Source organism: Populus nigra, chromosome 4 (assembly GCF_951802175.1).
Source record: "Populus nigra chromosome 4, ddPopNigr1.1, whole genome shotgun sequence".
Classification (NCBI taxonomy): Eukaryota; Viridiplantae; Streptophyta; class Magnoliopsida; order Malpighiales; family Salicaceae; genus Populus; species Populus nigra.
The window spans coordinates 15,501,101-15,524,019 of record NC_084855.1 but is presented as its reverse complement, the minus strand read 5'-3'; the positions used below and the strand labels follow the sequence as shown (position 1 = coordinate 15,524,019).

The 22,919-nt window shown below is 32.1% G+C and overlaps 2 protein-coding genes across 2 annotated transcripts; both read left to right on the top strand.

Annotated features, from left to right (window-relative positions):
* Positions 1-2,589: 2,589 nt before the first annotated feature.
* On the top strand, positions 2,590-6,755 carry LOC133691958 (pentatricopeptide repeat-containing protein GUN1, chloroplastic-like). Its single transcript, XM_062112585.1, has 4 exons — positions 2,590-4,971; positions 5,594-5,810; positions 5,918-6,102; positions 6,196-6,755. The coding sequence occupies exons 1-4, from the start codon at positions 3,014-3,016 to the stop codon at positions 6,458-6,460; spliced, it is 2,625 nt and encodes an 874-aa protein (XP_061968569.1). The 5' UTR covers positions 2,590-3,013; the 3' UTR covers positions 6,461-6,755.
* Positions 6,756-21,064: 14,309 nt separating this feature from the next.
* On the top strand, positions 21,065-22,919 carry LOC133691801 (universal stress protein PHOS34-like). Its single transcript, XM_062112395.1, has 4 exons — positions 21,065-21,503; positions 21,623-21,717; positions 22,216-22,337; positions 22,586-22,919. The coding sequence occupies exons 1-4, from the start codon at positions 21,314-21,316 to the stop codon at positions 22,668-22,670; spliced, it is 492 nt and encodes a 163-aa protein (XP_061968379.1). The 5' UTR covers positions 21,065-21,313; the 3' UTR covers positions 22,671-22,919.

Below are 22,919 nucleotides of genomic sequence, written 5' to 3'. Positions count from 1 at the left end.
TTTTGTTTTTTTTAATATAACGTTGCAGTAAGTCATGTTACATGCATATGTAGTGATGTGTGAAGACCAATGATTCACATACTGTTGTGTATGAGTTCTTTACAGCCATGAAAATGGCTGTGATATGTCTTGAACCAAAAAGAAACTGTATGGTTCTTGTGGCATACCAAGCCATAATACATTAGCAGCTGTTTTTAGGGGCCATATGATCACTCGTGGGACTTGGGTTGGAAAATTCTTTTCTGGTTAAGTTGGCTACTTCTACATAGAATGAGATGAGGTTTTTTCTTAATATGTGTGCGCTTTCGTTATATACATTAGAGAAAATTAAGCTGTGTGTGAAAATTGAGAGGCCCATTACTGTTTATGCCACTGCCTATTAAGAGCGTGTTTGGCAGTGTGGTTGCGGGTGCTTTTCAAATAACTTTTCATGTTGAAATGCATGCCAATGATGTTTTTTTATTTTTTAAAAATTATTTTTGATATCAGCACATCAAAACGATTCATAAAGTACAAACCGCATTTAATTTTAGTAAAAAAAAAAAAATTCAAATTTTTTAGAAACGTAGCCGCAACCGTGTTCCCAAACGCTACCTAATATTTATATGGTGTCTTTATTATCACCATGCTCTTCTGGATGGAAACGCGGTTCAAAATCACTGTTTGGAAAAAGAATTTGAATTGTTTTAATATCTTGATATTAAAATTATTTTTTTAAAAATATATTATTTTAATGTATTTTCAGATAAAAAAATATTAGGAAAAACAATTGTTATTTTGTGAGATTTGAGGTGAAACAGAGTTATTAGGTGTTTAAAGTGTTTTTTATTTAAAAATATTTTAAATAATATTGTGTATTTTTTAAAATTTATTTTTAATATTTAAAAAAAAATAAAAAAATAATTTTTTAAAAAAGTATTTCGTAGAATACAAAAACACACATGCTTTCTTTTAATAGGGTGACATAGAGTACGCAATTTGGCTGAGTTATACTATAATTTTTCTTGTTTTTTTCTTCTTTTAATTTTTTTTTTTTTTTAGTGAAGGTGCCATTTCTGACGTCTTTTAAGATTTTTAAAGTCAAAAGCCTGCCTGTTGTCGTTTCTTCGTAAATAAGCTGAAGACGACAGGCTTGTCGCTTATCGTGAAAGAAACTGACATCGCTGAGATGAGAGCCATCCTCCACGCTATTGACAATGGGGAGGGGATACTTTAAAGCTTGAAGAGGGGAGTAAATTAATCAAATTATTTGAAATATTCATAAAAATTTATTCTGAAATTATCTAAATAGAAAGGTTATTTGGTTTTTTTAGATAATATTGGTTATAATGTTTTTCAAATTAATTCAGTTTATTTTTTATTTTAAATTTCAAAAATTAAATTAAATTAAACTGAAACAAACAAAAACAAATTATTATAAACTTGAATTTGCAACAAATCATTATCAAACAGTTAGAAATTGATTCCATCTTACTTCAACACAATGAAACTAATAAATTGTTTAAAATTGTGGTAGTGGTTGCGGTTTAAAGTATTTTCATTTATAATTATATCAAAATAATTTTTTTTATTTTTTAAAAATTATTTTTGACATCAGCATATCAAAACGATCTGAAAACATATATTTTTTTTAATTTTAAATTTTTTTTAAAATTTAAAAAAACACAGTTTATACCGTATTTTTAAACCAAGTCAAACACGTACATTAAAATGAATACTCTCCTCCCATGGATTTCCATTTTTTTTTGTCTACTCTCTAAAATAATATGTTCTCACCATCTTTTATAATTTTTTTTTATTAACTCAAGCAATCACATACAAATTTACCAACACATTTGTTCTAACCAACACAACTCTATTTATAAAATCATCATAATTCAATCAAACAACTCCACACTTTTGCCTCTGAATTATCCATCCGTGGAGGGGGTAGGTTTTCTTTTCAATTATGTCATCAATCCTTTTCCCACGTCTAAAAACATGACTATACAAAATCAAGTAAAAATCAACACAAAATCCACCTCTTTCTTAAGCAATGACTTCTTTGAGAAGCCATGCACGTATTTTTATATGGTCAATTTCTCTCTTATTACACCTTTGCCCCAAGTTTTCTACAGTTTCAACTTCATCCCCACGTTATTTTTATGTTTTTCATTTTTCTAAATATTAACCAAACAATGTTTTCCCACGCCCCTTGGTTTATTTATTTATTTATTTTTAAAATTTTTAATTTTAATCCCCAGCCCCCACGCCCCACGGTACCATTGCCAGGTTGAGTTGACATCCATTGCAGTCCAATCCAATTCAAAAGGTTTTCTTTATCTAAAGAATAGTAGCAGTAGTAACTTCCAAAGTATGACAAGGCTACTTTCGTAAATCAATCTACGAAAGGAGGTGACGTCCAGCACAGCTTCCTGTTTGGGTTGGTCAGCCCTTCAGTTATTTGTTGAGTGACAAAAAAAACACCAACAATTCAATCTCCACCGTTTATTTCAGTTCACCCCACCACCTCCTCCTCCCGGGTCCCACAGATTTAGCGGTGGAGCCTTTAAGTTCAGATCTCCGGCAATTTAGACAACATCCCACCTAATCCTCACCAATTTGGGTAGAAGTCAAAAAGAAAAAAACGCCAAGAAAATTACGACGGAATCCGTACTTATTACAAAACAAAAAAACCCTGTGAAGATTCCAATGGCGACCCCGAAAACCTGTGAAGTCTCAGCTGAATAACAGTGGAGTGGACGAGCTGTAATCTCTCTCTCTCTCTCTCTCTCCCTCCCCTCTTATCTCTAAACTTTACCCATAAAACGCTTCACTTTCTCCCTCTAAAATCTTCTCCACAACCACAACCATGACCGCCGCTTCACCTCCTCCCTCTCCTGCTCCTGCTCCTGCCCCTCCTCCCATCTAGCCTCAACCACCCACACCCACCCGGTCTCCCTTTCCAACCACCACGTAATATATACATACCTCTTCCTACTACCCAGCCGGTATCTATATCTAACCGAATTGAATGGCGTCAACGCCACCGCACTGTTCAATCACAGCAACGACTAAGCGTTATCAAAACCACCCCTATCCACACAACCAGTTAAAAAACCACCGTCAAACCCACAACCAAAACCCCCACCAAAGATGGACTTCTAATCAAAGAGTCTCTCTTGCCAAACCCCCTCTTCCTCCCTCTTCTCGCAATGCACCAAAACCCGCCGCCGCCACCACCACCACCACCACTCAACACCCCCAAATCCACCCCACCTTCCCTTCCTTTCAACCCCCCAAATCCGAACTTGTCTCCGATTTCCCAGGTCGCCGCTCCACCCGCTTCGTTTCTAAGCTCCACTTCGGGCGCCCCAGAACAACCATGGGCACTCGCCACACCTCAGTCGCCCAAGAAGCTCTCCAGAACGTAATTGAGTATGGGAAAGACGAGAGGGCCCTTGAGAATGTGCTGCTTAATTTCGAGTCTCGTCTTTCTGGGTCGGATGATTATGTTTTCTTGCTTCGGGAGCTTGGTAATCGTGGAGACTGTAAAAAAGCCATTTGTTGCTTTGAATTTGCAGTGAAAAGGGAGAGGAAGAAGAATGAACAAGGTAAGTTGGCGAGTGCCATGATTAGTACTCTTGGTAGGTTAGGTAAAGTAGAGATGGCTAAGACCGTTTTTGAGGTTGCTCTTACTGAAGGCTATGGTAATACTGTTTATGCTTTCTCTGCTATAATTAGTGCTTATGGTAGAAGCGGTTATTGTAATGAGGCTATCAAGATTTTTTATTCGATGAAAGATTACGGATTGAAGCCCAATTTGGTTACTTATAATGCTGTTATTGATGCGTGTGGGAAAGGGGGTGTGGAGTTTAAGCGAGTATTGGAGATTTTCGACGAGATGTTGAGAAATGGAATGCAGCCAGATCGAATTACGTTCAACTCGCTTCTTGCTGTGTGTAGTAAAGGAGGGTTGTGGGAAGCGGCGAGGAGCTTATCTTGTGAGATGGTGAATAGAGGGATTGATCAAGATATTTTTACTTATAATACGGTTCTGGATGCTGTTTGTAAAGGTGGGCAACTTGACATGGCTTTTGAGATCATGTCTGAGATGCCCGCCAAAAATATATTGCCTAATGTCGTGACTTATAGTACCATGATTGATGGATATGCTAAGGCTGGTAGATTAGATGATGCGCGCAATTTGTTTAACGAAATGAAGTTTCTGGGTATAAGTTTGGATAGAGTTTCTTATAACACCTTGCTTTCTATTTATGCTAAGCTTGGTAGGTTTGAGGAAGCTATGGATGTTTGCAGGGAGATGGAAAATTCTGGGATTAGGAAAGATGTTGTGACTTATAATGCGCTTTTGGGTGGGTATGGGAAACAATACAAGTATGACGTGGTTAGAAAAGTGTTTGAAGAGATGAAAGCCAGGCATGTATCACCCAATCTATTAACTTACTCAACTTTGATTGATGTGTATTCAAAAGGTGGTTTGTATAGGGAAGCAATGGATGTTTTTAGGGAGTTTAAGAAGGCTGGGTTGAAGGCTGATGTTGTTCTTTATAGTGCATTGATAGATGCCTTGTGCAAGAATGGGTTGGTGGAGTCTGCTGTGTCTTTGCTTGATGAGATGACCAAGGAGGGAATTAGGCCTAATGTGGTCACTTACAATTCCATTATAGATGCATTTGGCCGGCCAGCAACCACAGAATCTGTGGTTGATGATGCTGGTCAGACCAGTGAGTTGCAAATTGATTCTCTATCTTCAAGTGCTGTTGAGAAGGCCACTAAAAGTCTGGTGGCTGACAGGGAGGACAACCGGATCATAAAGATTTTTGGGCAGCTTGCTGCTGAAAAGGCAGGTCAAGCAAAGAACAGTGGCGGGCAGGAAATGATGTGCATTTTGGGAGTCTTTCACAAGATGCACGAGCTAGAAATCAAGCCAAATGTGGTCACATTTTCAGCCATTTTGAATGCTTGCAGGTAAATTTTTGTTGTGCTGTTATTTCCTTTTTATTTGTTTAACATAATCGAGGATGTTGTCCTTTAAGGGATTTTTTTAATTAATGTGAACACAGCATGTTTTGAACCTGTCTCTTTGGGATAGCCACACATGAATGAGGATACTTAAAAGATGTTGAAATTTATCATTAGACAAAGGATAATTGTATATACTGCTCATTCTACCATAGCTGAAAAGGTAGGGTGTTGTTGACGAGATAATTGAAAACTGCATAATCATACATGATTGTGAAAAATCTCACAAGGCCCCCGGGATTGTGGAACATGTGTGCAATTTATTTTGCTCTTTGTTCATTCATACCTCAGTAGTCGTTCATCTTCAGCAAAAATAGATCAAGCAGATGAGCAGAATTGCAAGTTTTCTGTTTTGGACTTTTGATAAAATTCCTTGTCCTTCTTATGTGCTAGTGTGATGTATTAGTTCAGTTTATTGTTTGATTTCAGGGTGAGAAAACATGTTTGTCCATGTTTGATCTTATACGTACATGTTCGTCCATGCATGCATGTTTGCATGTATATATAAAGGAGATTCAGCTTCAAATAAAACATGGTTTAAACTCATTTTTATATTCTCTTGATACAGTCGTTGCAATTCCTTTGAAGAGGCTTCAATGTTATTGGAGGAGCTCCGGTTATTTGATAACCAGGTTTATGGCGTGGCCCATGGACTTCTTATGGGTTATAGAGAAAATGTTTGGGAGCAAGCACAATCCCTCTTTGATGAAGTAAAATTGATGGACTCTTCAACAGCATCTGCCTTTTACAATGCCTTGACTGACATGTTATGGCACTTCGGTCAGGTCAGTTTGAGCCATAGACCTATTACTGATTAAAAGTCTATATTTTGTGGTTACACATTTATATAACTGGATTAGTTCTGAATGCACAACACTATTTCTTTTCTCAGAAAAGGGGTGCACAACTGGTTGTGCTTGAAGGGAAACGCCGCCAAGTGTGGGAGAATGTGTGGTCTGAGTCTTGCTTAGATTTGCATCTTATGTCTTCTGGGGCTGCTCGGGCAATGGTGCATGCATGGTTGCTGAATGTACGTGCTATTGTGTTTGAGGGTCATGAGGTGCCAAAATTACTGAGGTATGCCATTGTATGTAGTTGTATTTCTTAACCAATACCATCTCTTTTATTCAACCATTTCAAGAGAGAGTTCTGAACCGATAGTTGTTTCAGCATTTTGACTGGATGGGGCAAACACAGCAAAGTAGTTGGTGACAGTACGCTAAGGCGAGCTGTTGAGGCCCTTCTCATGGGCATGGGTGCACCCTTTAGGTCAGCCAAATGCAACTTAGGTCGACTTATATCAACAGGATCTGTTGTTGCTTCCTGGTTAAGAGAATCTGGAACGCTAAAAGTTCTTGTACTTCATGATGACAGAACGCAACAAGAAAATTTGAGGTTTGGTCAAATCTCAAATTTGCAAATGCTTCAATTATAGCTAATTGGATCGTGTTGTGCATTTTGTCTCCCCTTTGTAAGTTATTGAAATAGAGATACAGTTGCTTGTGTGTGTGTGTGTGTTGAATGGATGCGGAGCCAAACATTAGAAGTGTCTCAAGTCGCGTGGAAGAATGTGTTCATTTTGCCATTTTAAGTTCACAAAAAGAATGAGGCTTGAGGGTTCTCATGTTTGATTTTTGTGACGGCCATGGACTGTAAAAAGAAAGTGGCGTTTCTTTTCATCCAAGGACAAGATTTTAAGGCATATATGATAAAATCTTGAGTTGATATGATTTTACGAGTCAATTATAATGCTAAATAGTCGGTAAAATCGTTTTGTTTTTGCTTTTACATTTTCAGTTGAAATATAAAATTCTCACCAAACTCACCCGCAAGCCCTCTGCATCGTAAGTCATACCCTAGAATCTCTCTCTCTCTGTCATTCCAACAACCACCTATATAAAACAACCCAAAATTAGATTGATCCACAAGCTGTTATCTCTTCCATGATGACCTGATGATCCATAGCCGCCACCAGCAGCAACAATATACTCAGGGAAAGGAGGAAGGAGGAAGGTTGGTATGCTAATAAGGTTTGAATCTTTTTCAGTACCATGGAGATTGAAACTTTTACTCGTTTTTTCTTGTTTTGTTGAGATGTGTATATAATGGGTAGTACCATTGCCTTGGGTAGCATTAATGGTAGTTTACGTAGGAATTAGATTTAAAGGGTGGAAAGTTGGTATACATTCCTAGTGCCTTTTGCAACATGAATTTGATAGGAAGGGAATTTATATTTTTGTTTTTGAAAAAATTATGTTTGCTCAAGATTACTGATTCCTGCTAAAATTGTTATATTGAATGAATGAAATTGATTTCATTTGCATTCATTCATGGGTTTTGCTTGCAGATTATTTTTTAAATTAGGTAATTGTTAGTTAATGAAAATTTATAAACATGAATAATTGTATTGTATTTTTAAGTTACTGAAATGATGTATGAATTTTTATTTGAATCATGTAATTTTAGGTGCTTGAATTATGTATGAAAATTCTTGTAATTTTATGATTTTATAATCCGTTTTAACAATCCGAATTTATATTGTATTTTTCGTGTCGTGTTAAAAATATATTTTTGATAACCTTGAATAGACCCCATACTTATGGGGCAATGACAAAATTTCTTGTGTGCATGTTGAATAAGTTATTAGCTGATTGGTCCGTGCTATGTTGCAGGTTGTAATAAAAAAAAAATTAGCACAAAAAGAAATCCAAGGATTGGTAACGTGTATTTTTTTTAAAAATAGATGTTCATCATGAATTGAATGATATCTTGATCTAATTTAAGATGAAAAAACATTTGATTCACTTGGATTAATCTATGTTGATCAGCGAAACTTGCAGAGATAATTTTGAAAAAAAAAACCAATTGAAAAGTTTAATTCCAAATTAACTTAATGTTGAGGAAGAAATTGATAAAAAGCAACTTTTGATTAAAAAAAAATAAACTTGAGTTAACTCACGATGAAAGTCATCCATGTTATTAGATTTAATAAAATTTTTATTCATTATTTTTTATAGATTATTTTTTATTTAATTATACAATAATAAAATGTATGATATTGTTTTTTTTCCTATATGAAACAACATTTTTTTAAAACTAAAAAAACTGTGATAGAAACATGAGATTAAGATAATAAAAGTAATTTATTGATGATAAATGATGAAATTATATTATTTTATGTTTGAATTTAATTAAAAAACAGATCTTAAAAAAAAGGTGAAATTGTATTATGTTTTTTAAAATTGAGGGACAAACAAATCATTAAACCAAAAAAAAAAGAAAAACAAATAATAACCTAGATATTGTGGATTAACTTGTTAAGCTTGTTAGCCAGATAATAGACTCAATTGGGTTTATTGATTTGTTCAATATAACTCAAAAAAAAAAAAAACCAAAAAGAGCCTAATTGTGTGGGTCTAGGCATTAAAAAAAGCAATCGAGACACTTGGGCCTTCTAGCTCAATTCACGTGCGTGCCTGGATCTGTCTTATTTTCTTCTTAAAAGGACAAATGATCTATCGTTTTTGTTTTTTATTTAAAAAAGACAACAAAGGACACACCTTTTGCTTTTTGTAGATTCTAGCAACTAGGGCTTGTCAGACAATTATGGGTTAATTTTTCTCGATGAAAAACCAATATTCAACATATTTTTTACCCAAACACCTATAAAATACTTAAAATATCTTGATAAACCTATTCATGGTCATAAAAACCTAAAAAAACAACTCGAAAAATCAAAATCAAGTAGAAGCTAAAATTATTCCCATGGTCAAATCTACCAACCTGGGCAAGGAAAAGGCAAAAAAAAAAAAAAAACACCTAGATCAATCTTGCCTGATAAAATAGAATTCATTGACACAAAAATTAATTATTTTTGCTATTAGAATTATTGACAACAATAAATTTCTCTTTTTACGACGGTACCTTGCGAGTCTCTCTCTCATCTAAAAATAAAAGATTGAAAAATGAGAGAAATAATAGAATTGAATTTCAGAAAACTAAAGGGACCGGTTACCTAATAGTTAAAAAAGATAAAGGATTAAAATAAACTTTTCAAATGAAATTTTATGACACTATCTATTTTATTTGTCCTTTGCACTTTAGTCCTTTGTCTTTCAATTCAACTTTTTCTTTCGAAAAGATATGTAATTGAGTGGTGATTTGGGTTTAAAAGTGCTGAAGTGTGAAAAATATATATATATATATAAAATAAAAATTCAAGAATCAATTTAATATTTTTTTGAAAATTTTATTATTCTAATCCAAAATGAGAGAATAAACAGTGAAAAAGTTCTATAATCTCAGTCAATATTGGCATTATGTTCTTGTCTCTTGATTTGCTTCAAGAGGCTGTACCACTATTATGTTTTGCTCTCTTGATTTGCTTCAAGAGGCTGTTTGTACAGAATCCAAGAAGTCTCTTCAAGGCTCGAGTAGTTGGAAGAATTGATAACGTGACCTATTTTTGTATTTTAGCATTAATTTCAAACTGTTAAAGAAAAGTGAAAACTAGAATATGCGGCCATGAGTGTGTTAAACTAGAATAATTAATAACAAAATAGAATAAGAAATTGACCCAATAAAAAATAAATCTTACTATTTCTTCTACAAGGGATTGATTGTTTGGTTTTTTTTTTTTTTTTTTGTTTTTTTCATAGCCATAAATTTTTTCTTTACATTCAAATCCTTTCATGATTGTTTTTTAGAATTGGCTTTATAGTTTGCTTTAATTAACTTATTATTGGGTTTTTGTTATGTCGAGTTAACATTCCGATATGAGGTTGATGTTCGAATTGCAAGAATTAGTTTGGATTTTTTGTTTGATAAATTATTATAAATATAGGGATTGAAGTTGACATTGTAACAAATAAGAGAAGAAAGACAGAAAAGAAAAAATGGTTGTTGGAGACACAATGAGCATGTATAGATTACACGTGTTGTCTTAAAAGAAAAGTCAAATTGTTAAGAGAGAAAAAAAAAGTTATGAAACTAATTACGTGGTCATCTACACATGAAAATAATTGCATGACTATTGATTTTTTTTTTAATTAACGTGGTGTTCGGGCCAACTTATACGCACCCCGACTAATCTCACGAGTTGAGAAGTTAACAACCATGTAAGCCTTCAGTGACCCTGAGGTTTATGGAACTCGAATTGGTAACCTCTAGAGAGCAAACCTATGACCTGACCAGTTGAGCTACACCGCTCAGGGTTAATGATTCCTTGCGTGTATTAGTGGTGGTTGCTCTTGTGTCACTATTATAGAACCCATACTGACCTGGAAAACCGACTTGGTACTTGGTCAACTCGAGGCCTGAACAGGTTTGGATTGAAAAAAAATGGGGCCAAGTACTGACCCAGTAAAAAACCTAGATCGACCCGTGAACTAGTCAACCCGAGATAAAATTCGTTCAAAACTCGAGTTTTTGTTTTTTTAAAAAAAACTAAAACTTTTCTGACCTGTAAAATCCAGCTTCTTTGCTACTTTCCTAGTGGTAACAATAACCGAATCAACAACATTCTTGGAATCAATGAAAATCTTAATTGAGTTTTTTTTTTTCTAAATAAACTTTTGTAACCATTTCATTAAAGGTCAAGTTAAAATCTTAACTGAGAAGGTTAATGGCATAAACCTTAAGGTTCTTTAAAGGTAATATATATATATATATATATATATATATATATATTACCTTTAAAGAACCTTAATATATTAAAGGACATAATCCATGAAGAAAAAGATTTATTGTTGTTTTTCTTTTATATAGCCATACATTTTTTCTTTTCACTTAAGTCCTTTCATAATTGTTTTTTAGAGTTGGCTTTATATTTTGCTAAAACTAACACTAACTTATTATTGGGTTTTTACTATGCTAGATTAACATCCCGGTGTTGGGTTGACACTTAATTTGCAAGAATTAGTTTGGATTTTTTGTTTGACAAATGATTAGAAATATAAGGACTAAAATTGTCATTGGGAGAAAGAAAAGAAGAAAAAGGAAAAAAAAAGAAAATGGTTGTTGGAAGCACAACAAGCGTTTCTATGTTACACGCGTTGCCTGAGGAGAAAAGTCATGCCTTCAATAGAATAAAAAGTCACGAAGCTAATTACATGGTCATCTACACTTAAAAAAGATTGAATAGCTATTGCTTTTTTATTTATTTATCAACGTGAGTGTCCGGGTCAGCTTGCATGCACCTCGACTAATTTTATAGGCCCTGAAGTTAATGACCATGTAAGCCTCCAGTGACCCTGAGGTTTGTGAGATTCAAACTGGTAACTTTTAAAGATCAAACTTAAGACCTAACTAGTTGAACTACAACCCAACCAATAGCTCATTGCTTTACAAAGAGGCGAGGCAAACAAATCTTTTCACTACTCTAGCTTTATTCCTAGGCCTTTTAGAACAAAACAAACGTTGGAATAGTGTTCATAAAATTGCCTCTATTGGTGGACATGAATTCAAGAAGATGAAGGAGAAAGCCCATGACAGCTTCAGGTTGGACTTTGCAGTAAGTAGAGAGCAAATTAATAACAAAGGTGAAAAGATGTACATTCAAACCCAAATAGCAGAATATGCAGAAGAGCTACGGGGATTACTAAAGAAAGAAAACATTGGTTATAAATAGGTAATATGAGTTGTAATTTTTGGCTAATTTTTTTTTTATGAAGGAAAGGGATGTATTATTATGGAATTTGCAAACAAGATTCACTATTTGTTAAGAAATCATGGTATGTAAAACATATATGCATGAGTCAAATTCTATGATCTCTATCGAATGAATATTATAATTTCTTTAGAATTTGTTAGTTTCAAGCACACTTTATGTTAATGAGTTTAGGATACCCATGTTTTTCCCACAATAAAATGAGTACAATTACCTTTAGAAGTAAACTTAAAACTTGCATCAATGTGATTTTTAGTCTTTTCATCCTTATTTCTTTCATTAATATCAAGTGGAGTAAGGAATCTGGTCTTTTAACAGGTGAAAAAAATAAAAAAAATTGTTGTTGCATGTAGCATATAAGCCAACAAGTTAGGAGTTCTTGCGCCCTTCGAGCAATGTATGCAAGCTCCTTTGAGGGCCAAACACCACCTTCTATGGCGGCTTTGGAAGAGTAACATCGAGATCTTTAAATGTAGGCAGTGGATTAAAACTCCCCCTTTTTCTCTTTTCTCCTTGGCAAAACACAAAAGTGTCTTTTCATTTGTTTTCTATATCCAATTCATCATCATTTTTTTATTCTATTTTGTTTTATTAATTTTTTTCTTTAATTTAGCCCCTTATCATTTGGTTTTATTTATTTTTTATATCAAATTTTGTTCTTATTTTTTTAATTGCTATTTATTTATTTTTATTTTTTTTCTAATTGAATTTTATTTTCAATTTCATCCCTTAACATTTGATTTTGATTTATTTTTATATCAAATTTGATCTCCTTTCTTTTTATTGATATTTTTTAATCCTTTTTTGATTGTCATTTTTTATTTATCAATTTCATCCCTCATCATTTTTGTGGTTGAAAATTTACTTCATTATTTTTTAGGATTTGCCTACTATGTTGTAAGTCTCAAGTTCATGACAAAGGTAACATGTTTCAAATATTATCACGGGTTAACTTTAGAATTTTTGTAGATTTTTTTTTAAATTTGATTTTTTTTCCAATCTCATCATTCAACATTTGATTTATTGTAAGTTAATCTTTGAACTTTGTTTTTTCTTTCTTGTCTACGAGGTCACCCCAATTCTATTCTCTTGGTCACCAGGTTAATATGTTAACCTGAATTGATTTAATTTTTTTTGTTGCTTTTTTTTTTAATTTTTTTAGTTCTGTCATTCAACAATGAGTTGTTTAAAAATTAAAGTTCATTATTTTATTCAATTTGCTTTTGACGGGGTTACCTTGATATCATGATTGGGTCATGGATTTGATATGCTAACTCGGATAAGCTTGAGTTGTTTTTTTTTACCTTTTTTTGTTGTCAATTTTTTTGATAGTTTGTATATTGTCGTTGCATTATTTTATTTGTGTTATTGAAATTATACAAGCTTATTAAACCCAATCAATTCAATGACCCGAGTCTTGATGCTTTTGCTTCTTTGGGAACAATTGCATCACTTTAATTTCCTTTACTTATGGTAGAAAAAATATGGGTTGGCTCATGGTGTAGCGTGGACCATCTATCTAGTAATGAGTCAACTCAGGTTAACTCGTTTAACATTATTATCGGGACATGAGACTAAAATAACCTGATAGAAAGGAAACAAAACAAATCATGAAGCTTAATTCTCAATCAACTCAATATTAAAGGATGAAATTGAAAAAAAAAATTAATTAAAAAAAAACTCGAGTTAACTAGGTAAACCAACCAAACTCGCAATCCGTGTCATGAGAGTGAAATAACTAAATTAAAGACAAGTCTAGTATTAAAGGATAAAAAAAACAAAAACATTGATTCAAAAAAAATCAAAGAAGAAAAATCAAATCACTTGTGCAAATAATGTTAAAATGGGGTTTTCACTATGGGTTGCTATATAGAAAACCCTACATGTTTTAGTATATTGTCCTAGCTATTTGACTTGCACTTCACTGCAAGTCGAATATTTCTATTTCTTAAAAAAGTGTATATGCAGACTCTTACAATGTGTTTTTGTACATAAAAATGCCAAACAAAATTTAAAAAATCCATCCATATATCTAATTAAATAAATTGAGAACTATTTATGCACTAAAAAAATTTATCAAGCCCGAACCCTACTTAGTTAAAGTTAATCAGTCAAACCTGTGATTTGGGCTATGGACTCAATTAGGTCTAACAATTTATTTTTATAATTTTATATCTAAAATAGACACCTATAAAATAAAAAACCAACAGAATATCAAAGTGATTGGAAAAAAAAAATCAAATTGAAAGAACTTACGTTGCCCAATTAATAATTAACCAAATATTAAGTGATGAAACTGGAAAAAAATAAGCAAGAAAAAAAATGCAATTATAATGGATAAAAAAGTAAAAAAAAGGCCTAGTCTCTCGGGCTAGGAAGGCCTAGAGCCCCTGGACCTCCAAAAAAGGCTATGCACATGGCCCTGGAGCAACCCACATGCATGGGTCTTATTTTTTAATTTTATTAAGGAGCGGAAATGCTTTAAAAAAAATAGCAGGCGACACGTCACCTATCGCCTTGAGGCAAACGACGCATCGCTTGCACTGCCTAGATTTCAACAACCTCCGGTCGCTGAAAAATCAAACTAGTTTGTTTTAGACCAAGAAAAGCCCATTCTAAAAAAAATCATAAACACCTTGTAAAACATATTCATAGTCTCTAAAAACTAAAAAATTAGCTTTAAAACCCACAATCAACCTGAAACTAAAATTCTTTTTGGGATTATATATACCATTTCAAGGAAGTTTAAGGGGAAAAACACATTATATATATATATAGAGAGAGAGAGAGAGAGAGCGCTCTGACCATGCATAATACAAACGATTAGACTCTCTTCTCCAAAACAACTCACCTTCCTCATCAGAATCATTTTTATTGTCGTCGTCGTCATCATCATCATCATCATAATCATCATTATTATCATCATTTGTATTGTCATCATCATCAATCTCTACTGCCGCCACTACCATAATTAACAAAATCAATGATACGATTCATTATATTATCATAATCCCTATCAAATAGAGCATTAAGTCATTGCGCATTCAAATCTACAATGTGAGACAATTTATTATATTTATGAGTAGAATAAATTATAAGAGATTTTTGTTCGATTAATTTTTTGTTAAAGCAAAATAACTGATAAGAAACCAATTTATGATTTATTAGAAAATTTTATTAGCAATATGATAATAATCGAACATAATTGTTTACTTATGTTCTGAAGTTGTGAGATATATTTTCTTAATAACTCCATAACTAAAAAAAATTGAGATAATAGAGGGTTTGATAAAGAACTAAATATTTAACCAATAATAAAAATAGTAGTAACATATATAACTATATATTACTTTTCTATAAGCATCACGGCTTGTTTGAAAATAAATGTAATACATAATTAGTTTTATAAAATGTAATAACATTGGTTGAGAATGATTTATTATGGTTGCCTAAGTTTCCCTGACAATATATTTTACATTGTTCTTGAATATTTTGGATTTTTTTTTTGTTAGTTTATGTTCAATATTTTTTACTTTTATGTTGTTTTTTCATTAATATTTTTCATAAGTTTTATGACTAAAACATAATGCACATCAGAGATAATCTCAACATTTATAGATATTGTGAACTTTAGTCCTTTGGATTGATCCAGCATGCTAGCTAACATTTTAAAGAAAGCCACTTTGAACGTTTTTTTTCTCATCTTAAAACCTCAGCTGCCTTCAAGCCATATATAAAATCTATACTGATATCATATTTGAAACTTGAAAGGTGTTTTAATTGTAAATTTGTCAAACTAACTTACACATTAAATATTAAGTAAATAATAAATTTGATCACATTTTAAACTATATAGGCATTGTATTCATTAAAATACAGTGTTTGGATCTAGTAGTTACTTTCACTTGTAGTACAAATAAATGACCATCAATGAACAATTAAAAGTGATGCAGTAGACTTGCATTATTCAATAACTGTGATTGTCACACCTTGGTTAACATCAGTCGAGACTAAATATATATCATGGGGAAAAATATGTATATCATCATAGAAAATTAGAGTCGCCACCTAGTAAGTTAAAGAAACTAGGGATCTTAAAATATGCATTGATTACAGAGATCCAAGTAAGGGGTTGATTATGCTTAAAGAAAGAACAACGTTACTCTTACAACATTTTTTCTCATGAAATATTACTATTACTATGTGTTTTCTTCTATATTTGTCTTTGTGATTTCCATTCATTATCCTAATTGTTTTTTAGATTTTTTTATTTATAATTTCTAATTATTTTGTGAAAAACCTGACATCGGTCTTTATACATGTTAGAAAATAACATTAGTCCCTAAAAATATAAGACTCGTTAAAGATATTGGCGTTAAGTTTTAAAATAGAATTTTTGTTGAGATTCATAACAATAGAGAATAAGCCATATTTAATTTTAAAATTTGGACATTGATTCCTTTTTTGAAAAGGAGCTGTATAAAAATAACTCTTATCTCTAAAAAAAGGGTTTCATTGAGGTTGTTGAAAGAGTAAGTGTTAGACCCATATAGATGATAAGAATTGGGCTTTGAAACCAGGGTTGGTAAAAATAGGGATAAAAAATTAGGTTACGACAATGATAACAATTATAATTCAAAAAAATAAAAAGTGTAACTTACTTATTTGTATAGGTTAAAAGAAAATATTATACAACAAACTTCAAACCAACTTTTAAATGGTTTACTTATGAATATGAAACAATAATTTTGAAAGTGACATTGCAACTACTCTTAAAACTCAAATTTATATACAAATGGATGCATGAGTAAACATAGTTGAATATTAGTTGTTGAAATTATCAAACTAACTTTTAAAGTTTACTATTTTCACCTAAAGTTCTTCTCGAATACTCCTCAAATGCAATAACACTAGAAAGGCTACAGTTCTAACTATTAGAATGTTAGGTAATCAAGTTCTTATACACACACAATAATGAGACAATTACATTAATGTTACAACAACTATATTAAGGAAATTGAAATTATAGTGCACACAATGAAAGATTGACTTAACTATAACAAAGAAAAATTAACGCAACAATTACAACATATTCACAATGCAATGCGATCACTATGATTTACTCCAGCCATGACTCTCTTATTAGAAGTATATAGTAAACAACAACACTATGTTTTATCCAAACTAATTTTTTTATAAAAAATTAACATTAAGATATGGTTTATAAAGCATATCAAACATACATTAATACCTAATGTTATCAGCATAGTAAAGACATTTTAATCACTTATTGCATAAATACATGATTTAAATATCATAGTTAGAACACACATTGTACAAGCAAATGAGAAATATATGTACATAGAAACAACTTATATTATGTAATAAAAGTCAGTTCTAACATTATCTAAGAAAAATACAATGACATAAGTAAGTTAAAAAGACAGAACTGCACCTCATGGTCTAACTCTTTGATCTTCATTCAAAAATTCATTTTAGGTAAGGAAACTTTTTATCAATATCTTCCATTGACGATCATATCTTTCTTTTGCTTTTTATACAAAAAAATCAATAGCAAAAATGTGTAATTCACTACCAATGTGAACTCCATCTATGAAGTGAACCTTTTTCATCACCTTTTGATGCTATACCCTTTTCTTATTTTTAAAAGTGGATGTGCAATCACTTTTTATTGAAACATTATCAACCAATCGATCCTAACATAAAAATAATTGTGCTCCCATTTCAATACCCTTTATTTTCCACCTTGAGGTGTAAGATATTGTGTTTCTCTTCTCCTGCCACTACTATGATTGTTACAGCTATTTGCAACATTAAAACAAGCTACCATGTTACTCACATCATCAATAAAATTAGAAATATTATTTTCCTCTAAATCACCAGTTCTTTATCTAGATTTATATCATCATTATTAGTGCTCGATAATCCATCATCTCCACAATCTTCATCAAACAACATTCATTGAGAAGGAGCCCAAACAAATTATTTAGTAGCCATAATGTTACTAAACATTATGTCATATTTTCCACACAATGATGGCTCAATAATAGCATACCTAAACTTTCTTACTCCTCTTATTTTCCACGTAAGAAAAATTAAATATAATTAATGAAACTTAATGTATTAATGAAATACTTCAACACAAAAAATGAAATTGAAAAGATGAAGATACTAACAACTGACCTGGATTTTTGTTTTCCACCACTCATCAGTTGCATAAATAGACTCTAAATTCACCAATCCAACCAACTCTAGTTTTAGATATTAATTTTTTCATATCCTCCAATACTTTTTTATTCCATCCCATTTTTTCTACAATTGTGATTTGATGAAAGCATGCTCAGTCTACTCTTTGAAGGCAATTATCATAAATTTTCATCCAACTTTGTCAAAATAAGTGTTTGGTATCATGCCTTTCTTAATAGTTTTGATGCAAATATCATAGAAAATGTGTAACATTTCTCTAGTCCAAGAAGCTTTATCTTGACTTCAAGAACCTTTCATTGATTTGTTTGATAAGCTACTTCTAAACATACAATTATACAGTTAATGTCGTAAGTGTAATCTAATCATTAACTAGAAGAGTAAATAATGTTTGATTGTATTGTATAATTTAGACTTTGTGAAGTACGGATTACTATTGACAATAGTTCTATTTTTGAATACAATGCCTAATAAAAAGATAAATAGTATGAATAAAAAAATCTATTTATACAACAATGGAATAATAGTGAATGTTGTGTTGATGTACATAATAATTTCAAAGTAAATAAGAATTATTAAGAATTAAAATAATGTATTATAGTAACCTATATTCTTGATCCTAGTTTCATTAGTTTTTTACTTCATAATACAAGAATTCAATTTTTGTTAAATATAATTAAGGTTGTTAATAGAGGAGATGTAGTTCAGTATTGTCAAATCATTAAAAGACATAATAACATAATAAATAGGGGAAAGCCTCACATAAATTAGCACAATAGATTAAAAAAGCAGTAAGCTAAAAACAACCAAATGTATTGCAGTCTAAGCACAAAAAGGAGAAACACCAGTAATGAACATATAGTTCCTCCAAAGAGCATGAAATAAGCCTATAACAAGCAGGGGAATGTCATCTGAAATTACCACTAGAAAAGCATTTGAGATTGAAACAACCAATAACTACATCTAGCTTTAGCAAATACAAAGAAAGAACATCATTATTAGAGAATGGAATCTAAGGTAAACCAGCCTAAAAACCTAAAGTAAACCAAGCAATCAAGAACAACACATGATTGAATTTATTAAAAATATAACTATGAATTAAGGATCCATGAAGAAAAAAATTGATCACCCGTCTGATAATCCCTTATCTATTGTTTCTATTCACTGTTTGGGTTCTTCTTCTTCTTACTTTACCATAGAAAATAAGGGAGCAACTTGCGTTCATGCAATCACATAAATTAAAAGTTTAAAGAATAAATGCAATGTAACTAACAAACATGCATAAAAACCAAAAAAATGTAATAATAAAAACCAAAAAATGTAATCAATTTTTATTGTTGATTTTAAAGAGATAGAAAAAGATGACATATCTTTGATTTTTATTGTGAAGAGATTGTCAAGAAGAAGATGATCATTTCAGCATGAGAAACAATAACTAAACATATGAGATAAGTGAAATAAAAAAAGGAAAAATTACTTCACAATGTTTACTTACCAAGATCTATTGACATAAATGACAATGTAATTGATAGGTTTGTCTAACATAAGAGAAGAAGAGAAAAGAGAAGCAAATTTAATGAAAAACATATGAGTGTTATTAGAAAAAGATGAGGGTAATTTGATCTAGTTTTTTAACAATGGTTCTTTCTCACTCTTTTTTTTTTTTGCTAAAGTTTTCGGTTTGTAGAGAATAAACTGAAGTCTGATCTCAAGATTTCATTCTATACACTACAAAAGAAGAAACATGGCAGACAAATCTTATGGCCTTGGGACTTAAAATAGATACAATAGAGAAAACAAGGGTTCTTGGAAAGAATATGAGGGTATTTTGTTTTGTCTCCTATCACAACAGTTCTTTCACTCTTTTTTTTTCAAAATTTATTGGTAGAGAGAGGAATAATTGAGGCATGACCTTAGAAAAAACTAAAGCAAGATGCTTCACGTGAAACTGTAGTTCGATCTCAGTTTTTAATGGGTCATACACTCTAAAATTGTGTTTTAGTTGGAACCAAACAATTAATTTTGGTGGTTTAGAGGAAACATAACAACTGTCACACTACCAAACACAATCTCTATATAACACTTGTAAACCAAATGGCCAATGAACATGATACTAATTAAACAAATGATTTGTTAATATCAGAGAACTTAAGTTTATTTTTTCCTTTTGGTTTATACACGAGAATGGGCTTACAAGTAGGGGAGGCAATGAGTATCTACAAGTCGAATTTCTTGATATTCATACCCTATTCATTACCCATTGAATAAAAAATTTAGATATTCATAAATTTATGAATTGAGTTTTGGGTATCTATATACGTATCTATTATTTGACTATTATTTATGAATCAACAAAAAATAAAATAGTGTACACACACATATGTATTATCTATTCGGTCAAGTCGGTATCTATCAAGTTCAAATTAAATTTCCATCTATATTTACAAGATTGTACAACAAGGTGTTTTTAGAAAGACTATGATCAATTCATGAGATTAAACATTACTTCCCTTTATATATATATATATATATATATATATATATATATATATATATATATATATATATAGAGTGTGTGTGTGTATTACATCACTATAAGAATTAAATTATTAACTAAGATCTTCAATGATAAATTTATTTTGGTTTATTACAATAAAAAGACGTAAAATGCAATGATAAATGTTAAGTTTTTCTAACAAAAGATCTCCATAGCAAGGAAGCTAGAATTACTCTTTAAAAGAGGCAAACAACATTTTAAACTAATTATTTACATAAAAATATATATGGTTAGATTCAATAATGAATATCAAGAATTAATTAATACATAAACTAGAATGTAAAATAAATTAGAAATAAACGTGAAATTGAATTACAGGTGTTACAATACGATAATTATAAGAAATTAAAATATAAAACTACTTTTAAAATAAAACTTGAAATCTTTGATATTATATAGACAAATAAATACATAGGCACACACCGAGATTGATTGAATCTTTGACTTATTCGAGTTTTATTAATAAACAATCTCTCACGTTAATGGCAAAAATCTTTGATATCTATCTCCCCGCCGAATCTTTCAACTTCAATTATTGGATAATATCTCCTGTGGTCGTTACGTACTTCAAACGACATCGTCTCCTCGATTGATCCAGCTTCAGGGATTGGATGGTCACCCGTTCCAATCATGGTTTTGTCCTAGCTCGTGTCCCTCCTAGGCCATTTATTAAATGCTCATAGTAAATCACTAATTGTAAATCATCTCTACTTGGGATTTTCTGAAGGTTGCTGTAAATCACCAATCCAAGAGAAGTCAACTATAGTTCTGCAACTTAATTCTCGATATAAACAGAGAAGAGGGACGGACGGACGGACGGACAAATAGCAGTATCAGACATGGCAACCTTAGAAGAGAAGCAAGTAATGGTTGTTGGGATTGATGATAGCCAGCACAGTACATACGCTTTAGAGTGGACATTTGATCACTTCTTCACTCCCCCTCTGGCTTCCAATTCACCTTTCAAGGTCGTTGTTGTCCATGCCCAAACTCCCGCTACCTCCGTCGTCGCCAGTCTTGCTGAACCTGGTACCTATTTGTTTTCCGCTTTATTAATTCTGTACATATCCTCAGCTTTCTCCTCTTCTCTTTCCACTTCTATAGCAGTGTAGCATGTGCGTCTTTTAGTCGTTCTTCTTTGTTTTCAGGGATTGCTGAAGTTTCGCCACAAGTGAAATCGGACTTGAAGAAGATAGCTGCAAGAGACATCGAAAAGGCTAAGGAAATTTGCATCAGTAAATCGGTACTCACAATCTCTTGTAATCAATTGATTCCTTAATTACTTAAAATCATTCATATAATTAATAAATATTCAACGTTCTGTCTGATATATACTAGACGCGTCGTCCTTGCAAAAGAAACAAAAACGAATTTGCAATCGTTATTTTTTTTGTTAAATACTATGACTACATCTAATCTAATGGGGGCAATGCGTGTTTTATTGTTATGACCTCGATCGTTCCTCTTGTAACCACTGTTAAAATCTTGAAAGAAATTTAGCGTGATTAACGAAAAACACTTGTGCTTAAATAAGCTCCAGTGCATTGTAAGATGATGCTTTCCGGTCCCAAAGAGAGAGAGAGAAATGGGGGCTAATTTGTTCTTCACGTTGCCTTCGCTCTTAGTGAAAGCAGATGATGAATTGACCGGGTCATTCATCTGACATCTAGCAAATGAACATTGAACTAAATGAGTGGATTTTGCGTTGGCTGTTTTCCTGATCATTTCAGCTTCTCTGCAGGTGAGTGATGTGATCTTTGAAGTGGTGGAAGGTGATCCTAGAAATGTTCTTTGCGAGGCTGTAGAGAAGCACCATGCTTCAGTGCTCGTTGTAGGAAGTCATGGTTATGGAGCTATTAAAAGGTATTTGATTTATCTTCTCTTGTTTCCCCCCAGAATGACCCAATGTATCTTATTTTGTTTTCAAATCTAGTACATTAATGTAGTTAGATCCACTGGACTCCTGTTAGATATCCAGTAAGTACTGTTGAAAGGCTCTTAGAAAGCTCCACTACAGCTACTTTGCAGTTTACGCATGGTTGCATACTGTCCAAATCACTTAGTTATCTGCAGAAAGTTCGTGCTCACAGGTTTTCACATTTCTCTTGCAGGGCAGTTTTAGGTAGCGTGAGTGACTATTGCGTTCATAATGCTCGCTGCACTGTGATGATAGTGAAGAGGCCTAAGATGCCTTGACTGCTTTCTGAGTTGACAATATTATTGAAAAACATGTAATATATTCCTGTCGTCAAAAAAACATGATGGAATCTACAGTCAGTTCCAGATCCGAGCAATTCTCATGCTGCATAGAATTGTGATAGGAGTATTTTGTGTACACTAGTGCTAGAACTTGCTATGTATCCATGTTTACTTGTAGAAAGAAAACCCGCACCACCATCTTCAAGTTCAATTGATAATTGATTCTTGGATTGATTACAACATCTA

Excerpts from the sequence above, each read along its gene's own strand:
- LOC133691801 (XM_062112395.1), top strand. The coding sequence starts at position 21,314 with ATGGCAACCTTAGAAGAGAAGCAAGTAATGGTTGTTGGGATTGATGAT. Across the intron at positions 21,504-21,622 it reads CGCCAGTCTTGCTGAACCTG|GGATTGCTGAAGTTTCGCCA; the intron begins GTACCTATTTGT and ends CTTTGTTTTCAG. Across the intron at positions 22,338-22,585 it reads GGTTATGGAGCTATTAAAAG|GGCAGTTTTAGGTAGCGTGA; the intron begins GTATTTGATTTA and ends TTTCTCTTGCAG.
- LOC133691958 (XM_062112585.1), top strand. The coding sequence starts at position 3,014 with ATGGCGTCAACGCCACCGCACTGTTCAATCACAGCAACGACTAAGCGT. Across the intron at positions 5,811-5,917 it reads TGTTATGGCACTTCGGTCAG|AAAAGGGGTGCACAACTGGT; the intron begins GTCAGTTTGAGC and ends TTCTTTTCTCAG. Across the intron at positions 6,103-6,195 it reads GAGGTGCCAAAATTACTGAG|CATTTTGACTGGATGGGGCA; the intron begins GTATGCCATTGT and ends TAGTTGTTTCAG.